Genomic DNA, 27,461 nt, shown 5'->3' with positions numbered 1-27,461 from the left:
GTTATCTAACTGCTGCTCTTGAATTATTTGTTATTCTTCTCTTTTATTTTTTGGGGGGTATTTTCTTAAAACGGCATTGTTGGTTAAGGGCTTGTAAGTAAGCATTTCACTGTAAGAACTACACCTGTTGTATTCGGCACATGTGACCAATAACATTTGATTTGACAGCAGCACAGCCTTGGGTAGACCTGTGAGGGCATAGGCCCACCCATTTGGGAGTCAGGTCCACCCACTGGGAAGCCAGTGGCAGGGAAAAATGTCAATTCTCTGGTGGACCTCAAAGCTTGAGACATCTGTATCATTGTGTTGTGATACAAAACTACACATTTTAGAGTGGCCTTTTATTGTGCACCTATGTAATGATCATGCTGTTTAATCAGTTTATTGATATGCCACACCTGCCAAGTGGGTGGATTATCGTGGCAAAGTAAAAACGCTCACTAACAGGAATGTAAACACATTTGTGAACACATTTTTTGACATACGCTTTTGGTTCATATGGAACATTTCTGGGATATTTTATTTAAGCTTATGAAACATGGGGCCAACACTTTACATGTTGCGTTTATATTTTTGTTCAGTATACTTTCATAGTTGCCAACGTAATACAAATCACGAGTAATCCAATGATTGATGAAATGTCAAGGGGATACTGTGCTGCTACAATATTACAGACCAAGTGAAATGTTACGCTTGCTACATTGTGACATCTGTGGTTTGCTACATCACAGAGGTGTAATATCAAACGGCACGTGCACTCATCTCAAACACGACTGCAAAGCCTATAACCGCATGACTGGGTTTGGATGACGACTTTCTGTATTGGAAATCGTTGGTTTTGTCCACAGACCAAAAGCTACGAACTGAGTCTGTCCCTCAAAGCCGCTCCAAACGCAGCTGACTTTTGCAGTAACCTTAAAATCTTGGAAGCTTCCCATAATGCATTACAAACTAGGGTCTATTCATTTCGGAAACCGTTTAAGAACCAAACAGATGCAAACAGAGCAAAATTAGAGTTTATATTGGATACATTCAGGTAGGTCGCTCCCCGTTTCGTTTGCTTCCATTTTAAGAAACGTTTTGCAACTGATTCGGCTAAATGAATAAGCCACTTTTTTTAAGCGGAGTAACTAGCCAGAGAGCAGAAAACAACAACAGCAGCAGCGTGAACGAGGCTAAACAACGGGCTAGCTAGCTAGCTACATGAATAGCGACAACAGCGACCAGGATTTGTCAAACGCAATGCCCTTAGTTATCTTAATTATTTGTCTTCTAGTCGGATAATGTGAGTAATCTCATTTTAAGCTTGGACCAAACATATTTGCTGTTGCATATCGATTTGCATTGACATTACGAACCTTACTCGAGAGCAAGCTACCTAGCAATCGACGTCTCTCTATGTTTGAATATCTTCCGGCGGCAGCAGCGGTGTCATGAACAGTGGACTCCCAGCTTCAGCTGCTCCACTCGGGGGTGTCGGAATACCCTGCGTCAAGGTGAAGTTCTGCCGATACTACGCAAAGGATAAGACTTGCTTTTATGGGGACGAGTGTCAGTTTTTGCATGAGGAGCCGTCTATGGCAAGCATGTCCCTTCACAGTGGAGCAAGTCCTGTCCCTTTATCCATGTCTGGAGGAGCCGTGACGTATCCGCTTAGTGCACCCCCGGCCTGCCCGGTTGGGGTACCGAACGTCCCCAAAAAGGGCGACTCTCTGGGGCCTGCAGGCACCGTTCTGGAGGGACAGATGTTAACCAGTGAGTATACTTCGTCTGTTTGTACCCGTCCTATACGACAGGGCCTAAGCACAGCCTCATCGGTGGTTGTTGCTTTTTGGGCGTGTGAGGGGCTTTGTTAACACTGAGCCCGGGGATTCTTTGAGGCCTCTTTTTCCCCCCCAAAACAGCGTGGGTTAAACATGTTTTTCAATCATAACTAATTAGTGTCTGAGCGCTAAGCTTTTCGTCCAGAATTTGAGCTCATTCAGTAAATGCATTTAGTTAGCAATTTGAGTGTTTTTGTATTTGACAGCTACAAGAGATCAGTGGGAAAATTCAGACAATCATTGGCTAATGTAGCTAGCTATGGTTAGAAAAGTTCTTCTGGCGGAAAAAAAAAGTTGTTTGCGTCTTCTTGCATTAGGTAACTACTATAGTTAGTAATGCGTGCATCTAACGTTAACTAGCAAAGCTAGTTAATGTTGAATCGTTTTGGAAGCGATTCATTTTATGATGCTTGTCTTCATGCTTAATGTGACTAGCTAGCTTACATGCTAACCAAACATCTGCTGCAGTGAAGTCAATTTACTTAGTTCCTAACTAGTTAGCATCATCACTTGCAAAATAATTCAACCACCACAGCTGTATTTTATTTGATTTAACTCTGCACAATGCCACGTGTTCAGTTGCAAGGTGGATATTATCATTTGTGCACACGGAAACTGGATAAAGTTGAAGTGTTTACATCTTCTCAAGAAGCGTGCTGATTGGCTACTCATCTGTAATTGTCCTGTAAATGAAGACAAGCTATGGCCTCATGATTACAAAATTAGTTCAGACACTTATGTGCATTATATGCATTTTGCATCACACAACCATTCAATTAACGAGACCCCTGCCACTCTTTATAAGGGTGATATGTTAGTCTGTATGGCATATTTTTTAATTTAACCTTTATTTAACCAGGCAAGTCAGTTAAGAAGACATTCTTATTTTCAATGACGGCCTAGGAACAGTGGGTTAACTGCCTGTTCAGTGGCAGAATGACAGATTTGTACCTTGTCAGCTCGGGGGTTTGAATGTTTACCAGGACCACCCAGACCCTATTTAGTAGAAGCTAGTAGCTGATTCTGAACCCATTGTCTCTGTCCTCTACAGTCCCTGGGATGGAGGGTGGGACCCTGAGCGACGCCAATCTGACCAACTCCTACTTCAGCAGCAGCTTCATTGGGGTCAACGGCTTCGGGAGCCCGGCAGAGTCTAAATACTCTATCATGCAGGTATGACCAGCCTCAGAATCCAACTAAACCGTACTGACTCGACAGGTACCTACTTTTGTTTCAAAGTGACTTTGAGATTCTTGTTAGTTTTATTTGTATATATGTGTATATATGATTTTGTCATTCTACTGAATTGTTCAGGTACTATCTTTAGATCTGCAGTAGGGTCAAATACTGAATAATAGTGCTACTTGGCTGATGTGGTAGAGGTGAACTTATTCTTGTCTGTTTATCAGAAAGTCTGGTTCAGTACTGGTCTAAAGACAGTGATCTGTGTTATCAGGGAACCTTGGCTTTTCACTTAGGACCGGGAGTAACAATGGCCGTCTCTCTCTTTTGCGCACAAATCACTCTGAGAGCCCCCACCTGTCCACTTACGCAATGTGTTCGTTCACGCTCATTCTTCAAAATAAAAGCCTGAAACTGTCTAAAGGCTGACACCTTAGGGAAGCCATAGAAAAAGGAATCTGGTTGATATCCATTTCAAAGGGCAATAGGGATGCATAGGAACACAGGGGTTTCAAAATAAGAGTCACTTCCTGATTGGATTTTTCTCAGGCTTTCGCCTGCAATATCAGTTCTGTTATACTCACAGACAATATTTCTACAGTTTTGGAAACTTTAGAGTGTTTTCTATCCTAATCTGTCAATTATATGCATATTCTAGCATCTGTTCCTGAGAAATAGGCTGTTTACTTTGGGAAAGTTATTTTTCCAAACAAAAGTAGTGCCCCCTAGCTTCAAGAGGTTTTAACTGACTTGCCTAACTGATTTTATTTAACTAGTCTTTATCAATATGTTGAAAATTTATTCTAAATGAAATAACTAAGCCTTATTTATTTTCCTGCCAAACCATGATTATTTAATGACAATGAGTATAAAATTGGGAATTAGCACAAATTGCACAGGCACAAAACGATTATATCGGATATCGTGTTATTTGGAGTAGAGGTCTCCCCAACACTAGTCTCAAGTATTTGACCTAAAGAAAATGGGATAATTATGTAGTGCTAGGTGTTTGTTTATTTCAATCACGCAATTATGCAGGTTTTAGCAGAATCACATTAGTGGAAACCAAGATTGTTCTCAGGGCAGGCCTGGTTGTAGCTACGCTGAACAAAAATAAAGACGCAACATTGTTGTTTTCATGAGCTGAAATAAAATATCCCAGAAATGTTCCATATGTGCAAAAAGCTTATTTCGCTCAATTTTGAGCACTTTTTTGTATTATGTCCCTGTTAATAAGCATTTCTCCTTTGCCAAGATAATCCACCCATCTGACAGGTGTGACATGTCAAAAAGCTGATTAAACAATATGATCATTACACAGGTGCACCTTGTGCTGGGGGAAAGAAAAGGCCACTCTAGAATGTGCAGTTTTGTCACACTGCACTGCCACAGATGTCTCACGTTTTGAGGAAGCTTGCAATTGGCACGCTGACTGCAGGAATGAGAATTGAATGTTCATTTCTATACAATAAGCCACCTTGAACATCATTTTAGAGAATTTGGCCTCACAACCGCAGACCATGTGTAACCACACTAGCCCAGAGCCTCCACATCTGGCTTTTTCAGCTGCGGGATGGTCTGCTACAAGCCACTTTGGACAGCTGATAAAGCTAGGTTTACACAACCAAATAATTTCTGCACAAATTTTCGAAAACCCTTTTCAGGGAAACTCGTGCTCGTCATCCTCACCAGGGTCTTGACCTGACTCGCAACAGACTTCAGTGGGCAAATACTCACCTTGATGGCCACTGGCACACTGGAGAAGTGTCACGAATGAATCCCAGTTTTAACGGTACTGAGAAGATTACAGACAGTGTGTGTGGGCGAGTGGTTTGCTGTTGTGAACAGAGTGCCGTGGTGGTGGGGTTATGGTATGGGCAGGCATAAACTACGGACAACAAACATGCTTTATTGATGGCAATTTTAATGCACAGAGATAATGTTACGAGATCCTGAAGCCCATTGTGCCACCAACTCATGTTTCAGCATAATGCATAGCCCCATGTCGCAAGGTTCTGTACACAATTCCAGGAAGCTGCATACTCACCAGACATGTCACCAGTTGAGCATAGTTGGGATGCTTTGGATCGACGCATGTTCCAGTTCCTGCATCTTCGTACAGCCGTTGAAGAGGTGTGGGACAACATTACATAGGCCACAATCCAACAGCCTGATCAACTCTATGCAAAGATGTCGCGCTGCATGTGGCAAATGGTGGTCACACCAGAGACTGACTGGTTTTCTGATCCACGCCCCTGCAGGTGCATATCTGTATTCCCAGTCATGTGAAATCCATAGATAAGGCCCTAAAGAATCTATTCCAAATGACTGATTTCCTCATGAACTCAAACTCAGTCAAATCTTTGAAGTTGTTTATTTTTCAGTGTACATATTTTCGAGTGGCGTCGGGGACACCTTTTACATTTAGCTATCCTTAATTCTCCTAACCTGCTGAGAAAAGTCCCTTCTAGTCAAACCCGGCAGATCACTAATGGGATGCAGTACTATTGTATCTACAATTTGACCAGGTGCATACACCTATGCTGAATTCCAAGACCATCAGCCAGTGATGCAGATACAGTGGCTTCTAATGGGAATTATCTTTGCTTCAGACGGGTTCCTTTTGGGAACATCAGGGCTGCGGTCTTTGCTAGAATATGGTAGCTAGGTAACTAAGATACTTAAAACAGATGCTTACATTTTTTTTGTATTTTTATTGTAGAGAATCACCAACAGCAGCAGTTCTCCCAGTCTCCTTGACGACGGTGCCAAGAACTTCAGCCACAGCGCTCACGGTAAGAACCCAGTACCTAGAGGAAACTTCATGGAATAGCTCAGTGGTTCCCAACTCCGGTCCTCAAGTACCCCCAACAGTACAAGCACATCTGATTCAACTTGTCAACTAATTATCAGGCCCTCAATGAGTTGAAGCAGGTATGTTTGGGGTTCTCGAGGACTGCTGTTGGGATTCACTGGAGTATAACAGATCTTTGAAACTAATAACTGTAGAATTATAATTGGTGCAACTTCTAACTCTTTGATTGGAACACCCATGACATCACTGACAGATCTATTCCATGGAACCCTGGCAGCTGGACCAGGTCAGAGTTGTGGGTCGATGGAAAACTCTCCGTGGACAACACAGTCTTCATTCCCTCTCCCTCTATGTCCTCTTCCAGATCCAGGGAATTCCCCCATGTCTTCACTCTTCAGTGACTTTGGTGCTCTGAGCATATCACAAAGGAGAAAGGTGAGCACCACTACCCAGGTTCCTGGTGTGGTCATCAACCAAGGGGAAGTGTTTGAGCTCCTAAGGGGGAAATGGTCCAAACTAAACCCATCTGTTGTGGTTCGTTTGTGTGCATTTTCTCTAGATTACAACATCCGGTCACGGTTTGTTTTTGTAAACTGTGATGAAGCCAAATCCGCATATAAGGAAAATAAACAAATAGAATATCTGATGAAGGCAAGAAGAACAATGAAATCTAATCCTAGGGTTATGCATCTCTCGTTCTCTCCCTCTCTCCAGGGTCCTAACCCTACAGCCAATGAGTTCATCCCTAAGGGGGTTCCCCGCATGGCCACTATGGTCCAGTCCAGTGGTCCGGCCTTCCCATCACCCCTCTTCCCCCACCTCGGCCTCAGCAGCTCCACCGCCCTCGCACCTGGTGAGCCATCCACTACAAAAAAAATCAACACTTAATTCTAACTTAGAACACTTCTAGGTTTTCTCCGTTTGCACTATCATGGATATGCCAGGTTTTCAGGGTGAGTGAGTTAGCAGTGTAAAGGTTCTCTATTGATGTCACCTCCCATTATTCTTCTGGCTAGCCGAGTGAGTTGACTCCATACAGTGGAGATGCTCTATAGGAAACAACAATGTATTATTCAAGTCCGTTCCATGATGAATTCCACCTTAGTCTGTCACTAGTTAGTCATAACAATGTACGTAGGTACTCCAATGCACTCTGTACCTCTGTTTAACACACCCTCTCTGGTATCCCCCATACAGGGATGTCTCTCTCTGCGGGGTCCACCCCTCTCCACTCCCCTAAAATCACCCCCCAAACCTCACCTGCCCCTCGCCGGCGTAGCCACACCCCCAACCCCAATAACCCCAACCCAGCCAACTACATGGTGTCCACCAGTGTGTCTGACCAGGGGGCCCACATCATCCAGAAGGAGACGGTGGGGGGGACCACCTATTTCTACACGGATAACACCCCCGCTCCCATGGCCGGGATGGTACGTTCCATTTAGTCTGCCCTTACTGACAGCATGACCTATTAGTTTTAATTACTCCATGAATAGGAAGTGCAGTCATTAAATGTGTTTCTGTGCAGGTGTTTCCTACCTACCACATCTACCCCCCCACTGCTCCCCACGTGGCCTACATGCAGCCCAAAGCCAACGCCCCATCCTTCTTCATGGCTGATGAGCTCCGACAGGTACGCCCACCCTCTCTTCCTCCACCTAGTTCTTTCTGTCTGAAACACACACTCTGTTTCCATTTCTGTTCTCTTTTTCGCCCTGTCTCCATATTAGTGTCTCTCTGTCTGTTCTAAACCTCCATTCTCCCGCTGTGCTGTGTTGATAGCTGATGTCATTTCCTGTGGTTCCCTCTAGGAGCTGATTAACAGACATCTGATTACCATGGCTCAGCTTGACCAGTCAGAGAACACAGGTAAAGCATCCCTTCCCTGATTGGCTCAACCGAGGTGGGTGGGGGCTGTTATTGTGGTTGTATTGATGGTATGGCCTCTGTCCATTTGGGGTTTCACAGCAGACTGAAAGTGAGACTCGCATCCTGAAACGTGTCGTTGTCTTTACTATTCCTGACAGTTCACACAAATAGTCACTATAGTTGGTTCATAGAACACTCAAGTTGTCCAAGTGTCAAAACTTGTAACTTAAGCTGCATGCTAACTGATGTAGGTTATTTTGGCGCTGTTTGTGTGCTGGTGTGTTGTCATGCCGTGTATCCCTGTCCCAGGTGTTCCATCTGAGGTGGATAGCTACCACAGCCTGTTTCCCCTGGAGCCTGTCCCTCCTCCCAACCGCCTGCAGAAGACCAGCAACTTCAGCTATATCACTTCCTGCTACAAGGCTGTCAACAGCAAGGACGACCTACCGTACTGCCTGAGGAGGATACATGGTGAGTTGCTCGTATGACACAAGATGAACACACACAATTTTAAATGATCTTATATTTGGTATGGGATGTATTTTCTTTCCGTCTTTGAAAATAGAAGGAATCTTGAGTGGTCATCTTCTTTGAATGTCTTGTGTGCGTCCAGGTTTCAGGCTGGTGAACACCAAGTGTATGATGCTGGTGGACATGTGGAAGAAGATCCAGCACTCCAACGCTGTTACCCTGAGGGAGGTCTTCACCACCAAGGCCTTTGGAGATCACTGTGAGTCGTGTGTATGGGTAGGGCGGCTCTGTGTGTGTATGTTTGATCCTTAAGAAGCCCCCATGATAACCTCCTGTTTCTCTCAGCGTTGGTGTTCTCCTATGACTTCCATGCGGGGGCAGAGACCATGTTCAGCCGGCATTTCAACGACCCCGCGGCCGACTCCTACTTCACCAAGAGGAAGTGGGGTGAGTCCCCCCACCCTTCCCCACTGAGTCTGACGCACCCACCAACACACTCTCCGTATCGACACACTTCTGAGTTGTTTTGAATACGTCATCACACGGCAATGAAAGTCGTGCTTCATCAGCGTGTCGCATGGCAGTGTGCATTTTGATATACTCTTAGTAGTTTGAAAACGGAATGTTTTCGTACATATTGGGGTATATCTTACCTTACTTCCTATTACATAGGCCATTTCTTTCTCCACAAGCTGGCCACCTTTTCTACTATAGTAGATTGATATGGGCTAGTGATTTTGCTGTTCTTTACTTGTCTTGTTGGCTGAGGAACATGTACATGTGGGCAGTTACTCGAACATGTTCAAAGTGACATCAGAATTGGATAAGAAGGACCGCACATTGCATTCTCCACTGGTATGTTCTGGTAATATGAATGACCATATTCTAAATGTGATTTGTGTCATTCTGAGCACCGTGGGTAGACGCCCTGATCAGGTTACACACCCAATGCATGTGGGTCTGGTAAACTTTCTCAAATGTCTGGTAAATTAACATGTTGCCAGTCAAAATGTCTGGTGCCACATTTTCCTAACCGAAACCAGTGTGCTTGCCAGTGTGGATGGTTTCTGTGTGAGGGTTGGGAGGAGGAGTGTTCCAGCACTGACAGTTGCTGGTCTGTGTAAGGGTGTGTTGCTGGTCTGTGTAAGGGTGTGTTGATGGTGTGTTCAAGCTGTAGTCAGGGGAAGCTGTGGCTGAAAGTGATCCTGAGACTGGTGCTATAGCTACCAGCCAGGCCCAACTACCTGCTATAGGAGGGACACAGCCAGAGGAAGCAGAACCTCTGGCCTCACTGACCTCACGGCAACAAGTGTTTAACTGTCAGTATTACTGTCACACTACAACACCCCTCTGTGGCCTCACAGCAACAATAAGGGTCATACTAATAGCTCTGCAAGTCTATCGCAATACAGCAACACCTCAAGTGTTCAACAACTGGGTGTTTGAAGTAAGCATCTGACATTTACTGTCAAGTTGATACCATTTTTTTTTGTTAAACCCTTTTATTGGAAAGCCTCAATGTAGGGTGTCCATCCACTCTGCCCAGAGTTGGTGACAATGTGCTTTGATGAGTTCACTTCCTTATGTTGTAAAATCCATTTTCACCAAGACAAATGTTCTGAATCGTTCAGTGGGGTCTTTCTCTAACATCAACATTTTATATCCAAAAAGTCTGATTTCGTAACCTAACCCATCTGAAAATAAGCACCAGTGCTGCTTTCTCGCAGCGACTTGAGGATTTTACATGTTGTGGTCGTCATTTGCAAAGTTGTTTTTGCAGTTTGCAAAAAGCCAAATGAACACGAACTGAATTAAATGTCAAATAAAAAGCTTGTGGTACACTCAGTGCTCCGTTGACATGCGCTTGTTTTTTGTGAAAAATCTTTGAAAAAGAACACAAATTTCGCATTTAATATGAAAAATGTAAACTCCACATATGAAAACTCTAGCTACATGCCATGTCTCAATCTATATGTCTTACCTCTTTGTTTTATGTCGTCCTGGTTGGAGAAGTAAGGTGAGTTCAACGGTGAGCTTGTCACTTAGGCTGGATGCTGTGTGAGAATTAAGGCTAACTCACACGCAAAGCTATTTCCCCCCCCCCCCCCCCCCCTACCTTCTGGCCTCCATTGATTTAGTCACTGTAATTCGTGTGTCCTGTTCTCCCCCCGTAGGACAGCACGAGCCCACTCCACCGCGGCAGCACGCAGGTCTGCTCCCCGAGTCTCTGATCTGGGCCTACATCGTCCAGCTGAGCTCAGCCCTCAGAACTATCCACACTGCTGGTCTGGCCTGTAGGGTCATGGACCCCAGCAAGATCCTCATCACCGGCAAGACCAGGTACGCACCTCACAGACACGCATCGAGCGCACACACACACAGACAGACGTTGCTGACCAACGTTATTGATCCCAGCAAGATTCATATTCTCTGAAACCAGGTGTAAACACAAATGTTGAATGTGACAGTGTGGTCAGAGAAACTGAAGTGTTTTTCATGCAACCTCTAACCAGTCACAGTTGCTGTCTCTGGTTTAGTCCTGCGTTCCTCGCTAGAGAACTGTGCAGAAACCAATGTGTCTAAGCCCCCTGATGTTTGTTGTAGTGCTGATAGTATCTGCTGGGTTATTTACTGTAAACTACAGTGAAAGCAGAAGTTCTATACTAGTCCTGGCTTCCTTTTCTCAGAAGGGGGAGAAACCACACACGCTGACATCCCGCTAACGTTTGACACACACTCAACATGCCTTTTTCTCCCTGCAGGTTACGAGTGAACTGTGTAGGGGTGTTTGATGTCTTAACGTTTGACAACAGTCAGACCAACCATGTGACCCTCATGCCACAGTACCAGGTACAGTAACCCCCCCACATGTCAGTCTGGCACAACATGGCCTAGTTCAGCTTCAAGTGTTTGTTTTTTTCTGGGGTTTTTTCATATTTTCTGGAAAACCTACCAATTTTTCTTCCCAAGATAATTGTAAACCCCTCCTGGTATTTCTGTTCAAATGCAATTTTAAAAGCACAATACCAGTGGAAATAAGATCTGATCTGATTATACCACTATAAATGGGGAAATGTACACATGAATCCTGAATCTAATGGTTTCTGTTGCAATTTAATCAACTCGAGTTCTGTCACCACACTTTTGTTGATTTTTAGCCTAGTTTATGAAGCACGTTGGCCGATTTTTGGTAAAATGTTATTACAGCCTAGTGAAGATGACATTATGTTTAGCCTCTGACTGAGATGTCAAGATAAATGTTGCTAATTTTCTCCCTCCATGGACCTGGTTAGCAGGGGAAATGAACACTGTTGTGGTTATTTTTACTTTGCGTATCGACTTATTGTGGTCACTTTGTTAGAGAACATCAGATTCTCTGCTAAACAAACAAATGAGCACATAGATCTAGTAACAGATATTCCACACCATGGATTAGGTTTGGGCGGTATACCGGAGTATTTGGGAATGGCCACGGGACGGTTTTTCAATACTGTTGAAATGATTTCTTTTTAGTTATTCAACATCTGTAGCTACTTTAAGTAAATACCTGCAGTCAACTTGTGCAATACATTAGGAGATAAAGCAGATCACATTCTTCATTTCACCTGTCACATTATTTTACATTAGGAAGCATAGTTCCCCACAACAGTTGAGCCAGTCATGTGTTTGTTTGTAAATAGCACAATGGGAGAAAGCGGGAGCAGTCCAGGTGTGTATTGACGGTTTGCGTTTTTATATTGAAAGTCTACAGTGATCAGGGAAATGAGCGTACAATGAAAAAGGAAGTTATTTTTTTTACAAAGAATGATGCATGGCCATCATATTTCTAATGTTTATAATATAAAGAATGTAGCCAGCTACAATGGGTGGGGCTGAAATAGCCGAATACACTAATTTGAAGGGGTGTCCACATTTTTTATATATATATATATATATATATATAACAAGCCTAAGACCACCATGCGCAGTGCCAAGCGTTGGCTGGAGTGGTGTAAAGCTCGCCGCCATTGAACACTGGAGCAGTGGAAACGTGTTCTCTGGAGTGATGAATCACACTTCATCTGGCAGTCCCGACAGACACATCGAGATTTGGCGAATGCCAGGAGAACGCTACCTGCCCCAATTCATAGTGCCAACTGTAAAGTTTGGCGGAGGATGAATAATGGTCTGGGGTTGTTTTTCACTGTTCGGGCTAGGCCCCTTAGTTCCAGTGATGGGAAATCTTAACGCTACAGCATACAATGACATTCTAGACGATTCTGTGACTCCATCTTTGTGAAAACAGTTTGGGGAAGGCCCTTTCCTGTTTCAGCATGACAATGCCCCATGTACAAAGTGAGGTCCGTACAGAAATGGTTTCTCGAGATGGGTGTGGAAGAACTTGACCGGCCTGCACAGAGCCCTGACCTCAACTCCATCAAACACTTTTGGGATGAGTTGGAACGCTGACTGCAAGCCAGGCCTAATCGCCCAACATCAGTCCCTGACCTCACTGATGCTCTTGTGGCTGAATGGAAGCAAGTCCCCCTTCGCAATGTTTCAACATCTAGTGGAACGCTTCCCAGAAGAGTGGAGGCTGTTACGGAAGCAAAGGGGAGACCAACTTTATATTAATGCCCATGATTTTGTAATGAGATGTTTAATAAGCATGTCCACATACTTTTGGTCATGTATAACTATATGAGCTGGGTTGCATGTCTTTGCAATTGAGTTTATTTTCATTTGTACACGTTAGCATGTTTAGCTAGCAGCCGCCATGGAATTTCGCTATTACTTGTGCTAATTTTGTTAGCATTCTGGTAACAGATGCCCAATATCCCCCCCCCTTTCTAAACTGGTAATACCGTGTATGACGATTTGAACATCTGGAATGCCCAACCCTACCATGCAGAGTTTCAGCACCATGGATAGCGCCGCGGTTGATCAATTGGCTGCAAATCTGACTAGTAAAACCGCCATGCTCTCGTTTTGTTAGTGTTACATCATGGGAAAAATATATATATTTACTTCCTCAAGCAATATTGTGGACACAATCTATCAGCTGTCTTGTAACCATATTTTTATATTTTGAATCTCTGCGTGTGTGTGTGTGTGTGTGTGTGTGTGTGTGTGTGTGTGCGTGCGCGCGTTTGCTCTGAGTTTTGACTTGCTGGCCTGATTTTCTTTTTGAAATGGTTGAGTTGGCCCCTGGCTGTAGTGTGTTCTGTTAATTGTGTGTGTGTGTGCTCTTGCAGCAAGCGGACCTGATATCCCTGGGCAAGGTGGTGTTGGCCCTGGCCTGTAACTCTCTGGCTGGCATTCAGAGAGAGAACCTGCAGAAGGCCATGGAGTTGGTGTCTATCAACTACTCATCAGACCTCAAGAACCTCATCCTGTAAGACACACTGACACAACATACACACACACACACACACAGAGACAGAAACCATCCTTGAAAAGGACGACACCGGGTCCTCCCCTAAGCCATTTCTCACCGTCATCTGCAACACACTCAGATATACAAGTGAACACACTGTTTGCACTGACACATGTACTCAGTCACCACCTGTTTGTAGGTATCTGTTGACAGAGCAGTCTAGGCTGCGCAGCGTTAATGACATCATGCCCATGATTGGAGCTCGCTTCTACACACAGCTGGATGCATCACAGATGAGAAATGATGTCATCGAGGAGGACCTGGCGAAGGTACACTAACACACACTTGTGATGCCACCTCTGCTATGTGGGAGTGAGTGGTGGTAAATGGAAGGAAGTCACGTGAGAAGTGTTGTGGGGGGGGGGGGGTGAAAATACAGGATATTCTGTAGAGGCCCCTCTGGCCTCTACAGCGTCTGCTGTTCTGACCTTAGACCTGGGGTGTGAAACCACTGGCTGCGGACTGTCCCCCCCCCCCCCCCCCCCTCCCCAAACCCACTGCTTAACACCCCCTCAGCAGCGCTACTCTTGTTTTGTTTTGGTGCTTATATCAGGAAACCGAGTAGTGTGTGTGTGTGTGTGTGAGCTGTTCTGCAGTCTTCAGCATTAAACAGAAAATACCACCTTTCAGTCCATTTCAAATGCAACACTGTTGTCTGTCCATCAGTTGTGTGTGTCTACATGTTATCAGTACTGTTCTGAACATCAATGGTTCATATTACTGTGTATGTATAGTACAGGTAACTGCCAAAATAATGGAAACACTTGAGTAAATGAGGGAGACAGTATATTGTAAGCAGGTGCTTCCACACAGGTGTGGTTCCTGAGTTAATTAGGGTCATGTATAAACATGCCCAGTAGCCCATTATTTTAGCTAGAAGAAATTTCAATGACTTTGAAAGAAGGGTGTCAAAGGAGTCTGTCACCAGATCTCAAGCCAAATTAACACTTATGGGAGATTCTGGAGTGGCTCCCGAGACTGTTTTTCCATCAACCAAATTATGGAATTTCTTGTGGAAGAATGGTGTCACATCCCTCCAATAGAATTCCAGACACTTGTAGAATCTATGCCCACAGCTGGCTGCACACGAGCCAATTGTAATGCCCATTGTCAATTTGGTTTGACATTCCATATCGCTATGGCTAGTTAGGGACCATCCGTACATTATCTGTGTACGTGGGACAATATTTAAAGATGTCTATGACTCCAAATTTCAATGACTTAAGCCAACTAAATGGTAGAAATTCATATATGAATATTGAAAGCATTTAATGAAGCAACTAAAAGATGTGTAACATGATAATATTGTCCCATTTACTACTAGCCCCAGAGATGTGTTATACAATATCAAATCAACTTTGCCACGATCACTCACCAGCCGGCTGAATGAAGTTGGCCAGCACTACCTAGCCTCTGACTTCTTCAAGACACAACCTGGTTAGACTGTTTCAAGTTCTGTGAGGGATTGTGACTGTACAAACACTTTCCAGGTCCGTACACGAGACCCCAACATTATATCCCCTCCCCCACAAAGACAGCTGTTACCTAATATATGACTTACACAGTTTTATCTCTGTTGTAGGAGGTCCAGAATGGTCGTCTCTTCCGTCTGTTGGCCAAACTGGGCACCATCAACGAGAGACCAGAGTAAGTACTGAACTACTCCGCTAGGACTGGATTTAGAACATCTGACCAACTGTTTCTCACCTTCATATCACACTTCTGCTAATGTGTGTCAGGTTTCAGAAGGACCATACGTGGTCTGAGACGGGGGACCGGTACCTGCTGAAGCTGTTCAGAGACCACCTGTTCCACCAGGTGACCGAGGCTGGAACCCCCTGGATAGACCTCAGCCACATTGTTTCCTGCCTCAACAAAGTATGCCAGCTCTCCCTGCATCTTTCTCTCTCTTTTTCTCATGCCCTTCCCCTCATTTCCCCCCCTGCCGTGCCCTTCCCCCTCATTTCCCCCTCTGCCGTGCCCTTCCCCCTCATTTCCCCCTCTGCCGTGCCCTTCCCCCTCATTTCCCCCTCTGCCGTGCCCTTACCCTCATTTCCCCCCTCTCCATGTGAGCCACCTGTCTATTCCAGTATGTCTTGTTGCTCAGCTGGCTACTAGTCTACCAGTACTCTCCCCTCTCTGTGTAGCTGGACGCGGGCGTGCCTGAGAAGATCAGCTTAGTGTCTCGGGATGAGAAGAGTGTTCTGGTGGTGACCTACTCGGACCTGAAGCGCTGCTTCGACAATACCTTTCAGGAGCTGCAGCAGGCCGCTGTCGGACCGCTGTAGCGCCCCCCCCACAGGCAGCGGGGTGGGGCTGCCTGAACCGTACAGCACATTATTGCACTACAGCGGAGGACCAGGCGCATAGTGATGACATCTTCAGCGTGGCGAGAGAGGCAGAGGGGGTGGGACTTGCTGGACCTCAGTCACATACACTGTCTTGGCAACCAGGAAGGCTTTTCTAAAGCTGTTTTCTTTATTTTTCCTAAAATCCCGCAGCTGCGATGACAAGTAATGGACAAAAACGGAAGCTGTAACGATTACGAACGCTTAATTTTTTTTAGACTTGGGGAACAAAACGGATACTAAAAAATAAAACCACCACGTGGGATTTAACTTTTTCCTGCTTTTATTTTTTATTTTTTTCTAGATATTTTTTTCTCCCTCTGTGGAGGATGGACTAAGATGTTTGACTTTTTTTAATGAATGTGAGTGGCCTACAGGCTGAACCTACCGAGAGTGGTGAACAGACACACACACACACACACTGAGAACCTAATATAAAATCAGGCTTTATTTTTACTGTGTGTCTTCCTGCTGGAGACCACACCCCTTCATACCAACGCACTAAGAGACGGGACAGACCACTGGACGCTTTCAAAGGGGGTGGTCAGGGAACCTATTTCTGAAATGGACCTCCTTGCTTGTCGGTTCCCACTCAAAAGGACAAACCACTGAGTTTTTGGGTAGAGTGCTGGGTTGGGGACTCAGACAGACCATTGGTCAATTCAATGCCTTGATGTGGAGGTCAAGGGTCATGCAACATTGAGGTCATGTGTTAGGGGGGCTATTGCGTTAAACTGTGGTTTCTGTTGGCACTGAGGTAGGGTTTTGTCTAGAAGGGATACATTTTTTTGGCAAAATTGACTTTTTGTAGCAGGTTTAGGATAACTTACACCGCAGTTTAGGAAAAGGGTCAGGGTTAGTTAAAATGCACCAAAAATCAACTTTTTCCATCAATTTTACAAAAGCTGTATCCTATCTAGACATGATCCTTAGGAAGGGGTATCTTCTCCCTGTTATATAGCGCAGGGTCATAAAAGCAGCAGGCTCCTTAATTGCTTCATGATGGACACTATTGTGGAAAATGTTGTGACACCAATGATGAACTCCGTGAGATGGAATATTTAGGTCTGGCTCATCAGCGCTGGGATGAAGCCCCACGGACTGGGTCAAAACTAGAGAATGGTGCCAGTTCTGCCTCAATGTGGAATGTCCTCCTTATCTTTGCCTCTTTTTCTCTTTACCTGCTCCCCTGCTTCCTTCCCCTGAGGGGTCTCTGCCAACCTCTTCATTTGAGAATAAGTGATACTTTTAAAAAAAATATAGAAACAATTTTTTATTTTTTTGCTGGTTCCCCTCATTTTGTTCAGCTGTTGTGCAGTGATGCATGATGGGACATGGAAGGGAAGGTCTTTCTCCCTCAACACAAACGTTATGCTGTGGACCAATTCCAGCTGGGGTGGGGACAGAGGGGGCAAGGAACGGGACAAAGTGGTCAGTAAAGAGCTTTTAATAACATCTGTTTGTATTTGACCATTTAAAAAATCATGTGAGACAAAATGTGCTCGAGACACGGAGCAGCGACAACCAGGAATTTAACCTCTGACCTCTCCCAGTGGTCATCTGGGATTTTCCCCCTGAAGTGCACACTTATTCAATCCCTCTCATGGTTTTAAAAAATAAGGGATTGGCGTGAGAGACGATGGAAACTGCTTATACCAATCCAATGATTTTAAATTCACAAGGGGTAGTGAAGGAGTTTACTCTTCAGGAAGAAAAATGTAGAATTTGGGAGAGGGTGGGTAAGATTGGTGAGCAGTAGCTGATGCATTCAGAAACAAGGGTCTATTCAGAAGGGTGACATGTTCAAAGTGTTTTAGATATAAATGTATTGTATATATCATAGACTTCTAGTCACACGATGAGGTAACTGTGTCTGTACATCACTGTTCTATGTGTAACATATTGGACGGTCCACCCCATTGAATAGACCTTCTGTTGAATGGTTTGGAATTCTCTCAGGATGACGGACAGCTGGAGGGGCCCGATGACTGAATGTGTTTGGCCGTCATTGGTCGCCCTTGATCCAGTCAGATCGATGTGGACTGGACTCTAGGTGGAGATACTGTGGGGGAAATTCGTGAGGTGATAGATGGTCCTAAGCACAGATTTAGCATCAGTTTACTCTGTCCAACCTTACCTGACCTACTTGGGGATGTCAACATATCTGACCCTATGCCAGTGATTAGGGGCATTTTCTACCCAATACTCCATGAGGCGACATGGGAGTTGCCCCATAGCACAGATCTAGGATCTGAGTCGACACCTAGCCTATCCTGAACCATTTAGGAGTTGAAGAGTAAAACTGACTGTAGATCAGTACTTAGGGGCCACTTGATCTAAAACCTGCTCGGAATTAGAATCATGTACTGTTTTCAGTGAAATGCTCGAGACCGAAGACGTATTTGGTGAATGTGGTGCTTAGAACCCTAATTTTAAACAGGTCACATCAATATCCCCAACAACTCATGACACTCTGACACACGCCACTCCGACACACGCCTTCCCCCCCCCACCCACCCACTCCGACACACGCCTCTCCCCCCCCCCCCCCCAATCCGACACACGCCTCTTCCCTCTCCGACACACGCTATTCCCCCCCTCCCCCCCCACTCCTACACACGCCACTCCGACACACGCCTCTCCCCGTCCCTCTCCGACACACGCCACTCCGACACACGCCACTCCCCCCCCCCCCCCCCCCAATCCGACACACGCCTCTCCCCGACACACTCCGACACACGCCTCTCCGACACACGCCTCTCCCCTTCCCTCTCCGACACACGCCACCCCCCCCCCCCACTCCGACACACTCCAACACACGCCTCTCCGACACACGCCACTCCCCCCCACTCCGACACATGCCTCCCCGACACACACCTCTCCAACACACGCCTCTCCCCTTCCCTCTCCGACACACGCCTCTCCCCGACACACACCTCTCCAACACACGCCTCTCCCCGACACACACCTCTCCAACACACGCCTCTCCCTTCCCTCTCCGACACACGCCTCTCCCCTTCCCTCTCCGACACACGCCTCTCCCCTTCCCTCTCCGACACACGCCTCTCCCATTCCCTCGCCGACCACACGCCTCCCTTCCTCTCCGACACACGCCTCTCCCCTTCCCTCTCCGACACACGCCTCTCCCTTCCCTCTCCGACACACGCCTCTCCCCTTCCCTCTCCGACACACGCCTCTCCCCTTCCCTCTCCGACACACGCCTCTCCCCTTCCTCTCTCCGACACACGCCTCTCCCCTTCCCTCTCCGACACACGCCTCTCCCCTTCCCTCTCCGACACACGCCTCTCCCCTTCCCTCTCCGACACACGCCTCTCCCCTTCCCTCTCCGACACACGCCTCTCCCCCTTCCCTCTCCGACACACCCTCTCCCCTTCCCTCTCCGACACACGCCTCTCCCCTTCCCTCTCCGACACACGCCTCTCCCCTTCCCTCTCCGACACACGCCTCTCCCCTTCCCTCTCCGACACACGCTCTCCCCTTCCCTCTCCGACACACGCCTCTCCCTTCCCTCTCCGACACACGCCTCTCCCCTTCCCTCTCCGACACACGCCTCTCCCCTTCCCTCTCCGACACACGCCTCTCCCCTCCCTCTCCGACACACGCCTCTCCCCTCCCTCTCCGACACACGCCTCTCCCCTTCCCTCTCCGACACACGCTCTCCCTCCCTCTCGACACACGCCTCTCCCCTTCCCGTCCGCCCACGCCTCTCCCCTTCCCTCTCCGACACACGCCTCTCCCCTTCCCTCTCCGACACACGCCTCTCCCCTTCCCTCTCCGACACACGCTCTCATCCCTCTCCGACACACGCCTCTCGACACACGCCTCTCCGACACACGCCTCTCCGACACACGCCTCTCCGACACACGCCTCTCCGACACACGCCTCCCACTCCCCGACACACGCCTCCCCCCTCCCCATGTCCATGTACCATTCTATTTAGTATAGTTGCTTATCTCTATATGGGTACGGCCCCATATAGAGATAAGCAACTATACGCCTCCCCGACACACGCCTCCCCCCTCTCCGACACACGCCCCTCCCCCCCTCTCCGACACACGCCCCTCCCCCCTCTCCGACACACGCCCCTCCCCCCTCTCCGACACACGCCCCTCCCCCCTCTCCGACACACGCCCCTCCACCCTCTCCGACACACGCCCCTCCACCCTCTCCGACACGCCCCTCCACCCTCTCCGACACACGCCCCTCCCCCTCTCCGACACACGCCACTCCCCCCCACTCCGACACACGCCACTCCCCGACACACGCCACTCCCCGACACACGCCTCTCCCCCCTCTCCGACACACGCCCCTCCACCCTCTCCGACACACGCCCCTCCACCCTCTCCGACACACGCCCCTCCCCCTCTCCGACACATGCCACTCCCCCCCCTCTCCGACACACGCCACTCCCCCCCACTCCGACACACGCCACTCCCCGACACACGCCACTCCCCGACACACGCCTCTCCCATTCCCTCTCCGACACACGCCTCTTCGACACACGCCTCTCCCCTCCCCGACACACGCCTCTCCGACACACCCCTCCCCCCTCCCCGACACACGCCTCCCCCCCTCCCCGACACACGCCTTTCCTACAAACATCTACAATCACCATCTTAGTATGTTGTTTTACCCATCTTGTGTTCATTGTCTCAACTTTTGCAATATTGTGTGTACAGCAGTATTTTAATAAAATATACCAAAACACAGTGTGTTGTCTTAGTGTCATGCATGTGAAGACCAGAGGATTGTCTTGACAGTCAGTGTGATAACGCTTCTTTACTTCAACAGTTTTAGATGTGTTTTGAATACATACATACTTGTGTCAGTGGCTATGAAACATGTTATACAGTACTTCTCCATAGCTCTGCATCGACTGGTCTAACATATATACTGATTTTAATGATCACTGACAGCAGTTGCCTGCCTTGACACAATTTCATGAGGTTAACATATTGTAAATAAATAGGTGAAACACTATTTTCTAATGAATACATTCTTCCAGCATACACGTGTAGGAACATCATGGTCAGGTCACTGGAGGCAACCGAGGTTCCTCTGAGCTCTATAGGCCGTACCCATATAGAGATAAGCAACTATACTAAATAGAATGGTACATGGACATGTGGTGTTGCTGCATGTGAAAACACGATCATGAAATTAGCTGCTGTTAGTGGTGTGGGTGTGGCACCCTATGCAGGCCTCAGTAATTCACATACCTTACTCCTGTCCCCCTGAGGAAGCTACAGCATCAAATACAATCTGTAGAGGAATTGTTTATAGAGACGGATCCTTGGAGTGAAGTCATCTGATAGTATGTTATGGGGAAATGAAGCACTGCATCAATAATGAATCTGTGACGAAGAGGGAGGTAGGTAGGGAGGAAGATGGCCTAAAGACAGAAGTGAGTGTTTAGATGGAGTGACGGACAAGGGGGTGATGGTGTGCTGGGAGGGAGGAACCGAGGCAGTTCTAACCAGAGTGAGAAGTGTGATATGATAGAGTTGTCAGAGGGAGGGGTAGAGGAAGGCAGAGTTGTAGTCGGGTGGAGGGGAACAGCTCTCCTCGGTGTCGCATGGGAGGACAGGCGGCTCGTCGTCATGGAGACCAGTGATGTCATTACACATGCAGGGCACCAGGTTCTCCCTGCACGTACTGATGGTAAAGGACCTGCCAACACACCCCCTCAATCATTATCAACACAGAACACAAAATACACTCATTTGTAGTCAATGAGGGGTTGAAGGTTAGAGGTGGTGACCTTGTGAGGCTCTTGGCGCCGCTGGTCCATTTGAGGCGTTTGAGTTCCTCAGAGGGTAGAACCATCCCGCTGTCTCCCTGCTCATCCTGAAACACACCAGTTCGACACATTAGTGTGTGTGATACACAGCAACACACCAGACGCCTCAGTGACAAGCAGTGTGTGGTGTGAGTAAGAATATAAATGTGAATCAGTGTGTGTCCTCACGTCCGGGCCAGGCGGGTCCTTGCTGGGCAGTTCCTCAAAGGTCCTGAGTGTCGCTGTGCTCCTGGTGTTCATGTAGCTGGGACAGAATTAAAACATGACCAACTACAACCCATTGGACTGTACCAACTGTCATGTTTCTCTGTTTATGGGGGTGTTCCTAGCCTTACCCTAGGCTGATGAGTCTGTGTGGATGCAGGTCAGTCAGGGAGCTCTCTGTGGAGTCTCTCTGGACGCTGCTGTCTGGGTCTCTCCCTCCACACAGGAACGTGCCCAGGGGAATGTAGTCCTTCCCATCCTGATCATAGACAAGGTTCAATGCATAGGAGAGAGAGAGAGAGAGAGAGAGAGAGAGAGAGAGTGTGTGTGTGTGTGTGTGTGTGTGTGTGTGTGTGTGTGTGTGTGTGTGTGTGTGTGTGTGTGTGTGTGTGTGTGTGTGTGTGTGTGTGTGTGTGTGTGTGTGTGTGTGTGTGTGTGTGTGTGTTCGTGTGTGTGTTACCTGTTGAACCCGTGCTTCCAGCAGGTCTCCCAGTGTTTCCACTAGGCCAGTGAAGGTGGGGCGGTCTGAGGGGTTAGCCTCCCAGCATGCCAGCATGGTGCTGTAACTACAGACAACACACCAGTTATACTCACACCACAGTCTCTCTTCAGTTCTCTCTCCATCAATATATTTCTCTTTCTCACATTTCTGGAGTGCTGTACTCTGGGGATCGCATGCGTGTTCCCTCCTTTAGTTGGTGGCAGAACTCCTCATCTATGTTCAGGCCTGGGTACGGAGAGGCTCCTGTGAGACAGACAGAGAAGAAGCCTTGAGTCTTGTCTAGGTGTGTAACGGTATGTACTAGTCATAGTATGAGCCATAGAGATCCTATTAAATGACTAGTATTCTAATTCCTAATTCTATGGGACCAGCAGTATGTGTTTTGTGTAAGTGGATATGAGGACCGACCCAGAGAGAATATCTCCCAGAGCAGAACTCCATAGGACCACACGTCACTCTGGGTCGTGAACACCTTGTCAAAGATGGACTCTGGGGACATCCACTTCAATGGCAGCCTTGCCTGTGGAAAACATGGGTCAGAATCAGCTGCCAGCAGAGAGTACAGAATATCCTGGTCCCAGACGTGTTTGAGGTGCCTCGCCAACTTGGCCGGACAGCACAACTACTGTAGATCTGAGAATAGGCTAAGTACAGTGAAGTCCCCGTTATGAGGAGATGATTGATTGATTGAGAGAGTGTGTGTGTGTGTGTGTGTGTGTGTGTGTGTGTGTGTGTGTGTGTGTGTGTGTGTGTGTGTGTGTGTGTGTGTGCGCACGTGCGTGTGTGTGGACTCACGTCTCCCTTGCGGACGTAGTCCAGGTCTTTGTAGAGGTCTCTGGCCAGACCAAAGTCACAGATCTTCACCACTTTGTTCTCAGACAGCAGAATGTTCCTGGCAGCCAGGTCACGGTGGATACACTGACATAGAAACACAGAGTGAACACACACATTTAGAATTTGGATCTATTGATTGCATCGAGACACATATTTTCAACGTCATATACTGTATGTCTTCTCAGACAGACAGGCTGACAGACACAGGGTATCAAACCTTGCGAGAGGCGAGGAACTCCATGCCTCGAGACACCTGGAAACTGAAGGAGATGAGATCCTCCAGGAACAGAGGAGACTTGGAGACACCTGGAGAGGGAGACAGAGAGAGAGGGAGACAGACAGAGAGAGACAGAGAGAATGGGAGAGAGAGACAGGGAGACAGAGAGAATGGGAGAGAGAGAGAGAGGGAGAAAGGGAGAGGGAGACAGGGAGACAGACAGAGAGACAGAGAGAATGGGAGAGAGAGTGAGACAGAGAGAAAGGGAGAGGAGGTGTTATGAGGGTGAGGGTTGAAAGATAAAATCTCAAAAACAACAAAAACGTGTAGATAAACATGTTACCCCCTCTCCTCTGTTCTCTCTCTCTCTCTTACCCCTCTCTGTTCTCTCCCTCTCTCTTACCCCTCTCCTCTGTTCTCTCTCTCTTACCCCTCTCCTCTGTTCTCTCTCTCTTACCCCTCTCCTCTGTTCTCTCTCTCTTACCCCTCTCCTCTGTTCTCTCTCTCTTACCCCTCTCCTCTGTTCTCTCTCTCTCTTACCCCTCTCCTCTGTTCTCTCTCTCTTACCCCTCTCCTCTGTTCTCTCTCTCTCTCTCTTACCCCTCTCCTCTGTTCTCTCTCTCTTACCCCTCTCCTCTGTGCTCTCTCTCTTACCCCTCTCCTCTGTTCTCTCTCTCTTACCCCTCTCCTCTGTTCTCTCTCTCTTACCCCTCTCCTCTGTTCTCTCTCTCTCTTACCCCTCTCCTCTGTTCTCTCTCTCTCTCTTACCCCTCTCCTCTGTTCTCTCTCTCTCTCTTACCCCTCTCCTCTGTTCTCTCTCTCTTACCCCTCTCCTCTGTTCTCTCACTCTCTTACCCCTCTCCTCTGTTCTCTCTCTCTTACCCCTCTCCTCTGTTCTCTCTCTCTTACCCCTCTCCCCTGTTCTCTCTCTCTTACCCCTCTCCTCTGTTCTCTCTCTCTTACCCACCTCCTCTGTCCTCTCTCTTACCCCTATCCTCTGTTCTCTCTCTCTTACCCACCTCCTCTGTTCTCTCTCTCTCTTACCCCTCTCCTCTGTTCTCTCTCTCTTACCCCTCTCCTCTGTTCTCTTTCTCTCTTACCCCTCTCCTCTGTCTCTCTCTTACCCCCCTCCTCTGTTCTCTCTCTCTTACCCCTCTCCTCTGTTCTCTCTCTCTCTCTCTCTCTTACCCCTCTCCTCTGTTCTCTCTCTCTTACCTCTCTCCTCTGTTCTCTCTCTCTTACCACTCTCCTCTGTTCTCTCTCTCTCTTACCTCTCTCCTCTGTCCTCTCTCTCTTACCCCTCTCCCCTGTTCTCTCTCTCTTACCCACCTCCTCTGTCCTCTCTCTCTTACCCACCTCCTCTGTCCTCTCTCTCTTACCCCTCTCCTCGGTTCTCTCTCTCTCTTACCCCTCTCCTCTGTCCTCTCTCTCTTACCCCTCTCCTCTGTCCTCTCTCTTACCCCTCTCCTCTGTCCTCTCTCTCTTACCCCTCTCCTCTGTTCTCTCTCTCTTACCACTCTCTGTTCTCTCTCTTACCCCTCTCCCCTGTTCTCTCTCTCTTACCCCTCTCCTCTGTTCTCTCTCTCTTACCCACCTCCTCTGTCCTCTCTCTTACCCCTATCCTCTGTTCTCTCTCTCTTACCCACCCTCCTCTGTTCTCTCTCTCTTACCCCTCTCCTCTGTTCTCTCTCTCTTACCCCTCTCCTCTGTTCTCTTTCTCTCTTACCCCTCTCCTCTGTTCTCTCTCTTACCCCCCTCCTCTGTTCTCTCTCTCTTACCCCTCTCCTCTGTTCTCTCTCTCTCTCTTACCCCTCTCCTCTGTTCTCTCTCTCTTAACTCTCTCCTCTGTCCTCTCTCTCTTACCCCTCTCCTCTGTTCTCTCTCTCTTACCCACCTCCTCTGTTCTCTCTCTCTTACCCCTCTCCTCTGTTCTCTCTCTCTTACCTCTCTCCTCTGTTCTCTCTCTCTTACCACTCTCCTCTGTTCTCTCTCTCTCTCTCTTACCTCTCTCCTCTGTCCTCTCTCTCTTACCCCTCTCCCCTGTTCTCTCTCTCTTACCCACCTCCTCTGTCCTCTCTCTCTTACCCACCTCCTCTGTCCTCTCTCTCTTACCCCTCTCCTCTGTTCTCTCTCTCTTACCATTCTCTGTTCTCTCTCTCTTACCCCTCTCCTCTGTCCTCTCTCTCTCTTACCCCTCTCCTCTGTCCTCTCTCTCTTACCCCTCTCCTCTGTCCTCTCTCTTACCCCTCTCCTCTGTCCTCTCTCTCTTACCCCTCTCCTCTGTCCTCTCTCTCTTACCCCTCTCCTCTGTGCCCTCTCTCTCCTCGAAACACCTCTTCTTCCCATCCTGTCACAGGGAGAGAGAATGAGTTGTGGTTAATGTGGTCAGGTAGTGCTACTGGTCAATATGGATATTCTGTATTTATTATATTTAGTTTGTGGACTTAGTGTGTTTGTCTCTAGTTTACACCACTACACACAAACTATACGACACAAAACACCGCATTACAACTACAACTCAACTATGAGCGTTAACATGAATCATACAAGACTAAATACTCAGAACTACAGATTCTGACATTAAGGAAAAAGTCCCTCTCTCTTATTACAGATGACAGAACATCAATTGATTGCAGAAGTGAATTGGTGATGTGTTTGAGTGCTTGAGGCTCATTCTGTGCATCCGTCAGAGGAAATGAGACTTGAATGTGAGATAAGTATCTTAACGTCTGTAAGTGTGACAATAAGACATTCATGATGCTCTTCACAGCATAAATATATAGACAGGATGTCAATGGGAACTTGACCTCATTGAGGTCTGTAAGTTAGGGTTCTGCCTGTCTGTCTGTCTATCTGTCTGTCTGTCTGCCTGTCTGTCTATCTGTCTGTCTGTCTGTCTGTCTGTCTGTCTGTCTGTCTGTCTGTCTGTCTGTCTGTCTGTCTGTCTGTCTGTCTGTCTGTCTGTCTGTCTGTCTGTCTGTCTGTCTGTCTGTCTATCTGTCTGTCTGCCTGTCTGTCTGTCTATCTGTCTGTCTGTCTGTCTGCCTGTCTATCTGTCTATCTGTCTGTCTATCTGTCTGTCTGTCTGTCTGTCTGTCTGTCTGTCTGTCTGTCTGTCTGTCTGTCTGTCTGTCTGTCTGTCTGTCTGTCTGTCTGTCTGTCTGTCTGTCTGTCTGTCTGTCTGTCTGTCTGTCTGTCTGTCTGTCTGTCTGTCTGTCTGTCTGTCTGTCAAAGTGAGGGAGAACTCACTTTGTTGAGCAGGAACACGTCTCTCTTGCTCTTCAGGTAGGTGGATAGGTTTCCATACCTACAGTACTCCACTATCACCATGAGAGGCCCTGCCTTGGTGCAGGCTCCCAGCAGGTTGACCACATTCAGGTGGTGGCCGATGTGGTTCAGGATCTTCAGTTCTGTCATCAGAGCCTTGTGGTCACTGGGAGTAGCCCCCTCTGGTGGACAACATACAGCACAGCACATTATAAATACATTACACTATAAATACGGCACATTATTAATACAGCACATTATTAATACAGTACATTATAAATACAGTACATTATAAATACAGTAAATTATAAATACAGTACATTATTAATACAGTACATTATAAATACAGTACATTATAAATACAGCACATTATTAATACAGTACATTATAAATACAGCACATTATAAATACAGTAAATTATAAATACAGTACATTATAAATACAATACATTATAAATACAGTAAATTATAAATACAATACATTATAAATACAGTAAATTATAAATACGGTACATTATAAATACAATACATTATAAATACAGCACATTATAAATACAATAAATTATAAATACAATACATTATAAATACAGTACATTATTAATACAGCACATTATAAATACAGCACATTATCAATACAGTACATTATAAATCCAGTACATTATAAATACAGTACATTATAAATATAGCACATTA

At 46.9% G+C, this 27,461-nt stretch overlaps 3 protein-coding genes across 5 annotated transcripts in view; 1 reads left to right on the top strand and 2 right to left on the bottom strand.

Moving 5' to 3' along the window:
• Positions 1-838: 838 nt before the first annotated feature.
• LOC109899247 (PAN2-PAN3 deadenylation complex subunit pan3) lies at positions 839-18,462 on the top strand. 3 transcript variants are annotated; one of them, XM_020494304.2, is made up of 18 exons: positions 839-1,755; positions 2,875-2,996; positions 5,728-5,800; positions 6,185-6,255; positions 6,535-6,673; positions 7,018-7,250; positions 7,349-7,453; positions 7,632-7,689; positions 7,999-8,160; positions 8,303-8,419; positions 8,506-8,607; positions 10,335-10,500; positions 10,923-11,010; positions 13,395-13,534; positions 13,716-13,845; positions 15,159-15,223; positions 15,316-15,454; positions 15,724-15,864. In XM_020494304.2, exons 1-18 carry the CDS (start codon positions 1,434-1,436, stop codon positions 15,862-15,864), a joined length of 2,373 nt encoding a protein of 790 aa, XP_020349893.2. In that variant the 5' UTR covers positions 839-1,433. The 3 variants fall into 3 exon arrangements, with proteins under 3 accessions (XP_020349893.2, XP_031692187.1, XP_031692186.1); XM_031836327.1 differs by lacking the exon at positions 15,724-15,864 and adding an exon at positions 17,232-18,462 and having other exon boundaries at positions 841-1,755; positions 6,074-6,255; XM_031836326.1 differs by having other exon boundaries at positions 843-1,755; positions 6,074-6,255; positions 15,724-17,000.
• A 1,472-nt stretch (positions 18,463-19,934) lies between these two features.
• Positions 19,935-20,417, bottom strand: LOC116376113 (glycine-rich cell wall structural protein 1.8-like). Its single transcript, XM_031835022.1, has one exon. It carries the CDS (start codon positions 20,415-20,417, stop codon positions 19,935-19,937), a length of 483 nt encoding a protein of 160 aa, XP_031690882.1.
• Positions 20,418-20,705: 288 nt separating this feature from the next.
• Positions 20,706-27,461, bottom strand: part of LOC109899246 (vascular endothelial growth factor receptor 1) — a gene marked incomplete in the record, with an annotated part of 70,289 nt that continues 63,533 nt past the window's right edge. The window contains 11 exon segments of the mRNA XM_031836325.1: positions 20,706-21,615; positions 21,707-21,792; positions 21,914-21,989; positions 22,081-22,208; positions 22,410-22,515; positions 22,595-22,694; positions 22,860-22,971; positions 23,247-23,369; positions 23,503-23,591; positions 25,801-25,849; positions 26,752-26,951. Coding sequence (XP_031692185.1) covers positions 21,453-21,615; positions 21,707-21,792; positions 21,914-21,989; positions 22,081-22,208; positions 22,410-22,515; positions 22,595-22,694; positions 22,860-22,971; positions 23,247-23,369; positions 23,503-23,591; positions 25,801-25,849; positions 26,752-26,951 — 1,232 coding nt within the window.

This window comes from Oncorhynchus kisutch, linkage group LG11 (assembly GCF_002021735.2).
Source record: "Oncorhynchus kisutch isolate 150728-3 linkage group LG11, Okis_V2, whole genome shotgun sequence".
NCBI classification, from domain to species: Eukaryota; Metazoa; Chordata; class Actinopteri; order Salmoniformes; family Salmonidae; genus Oncorhynchus; species Oncorhynchus kisutch.
This window is presented reverse-complemented; position numbering and strand designations above follow the sequence as displayed.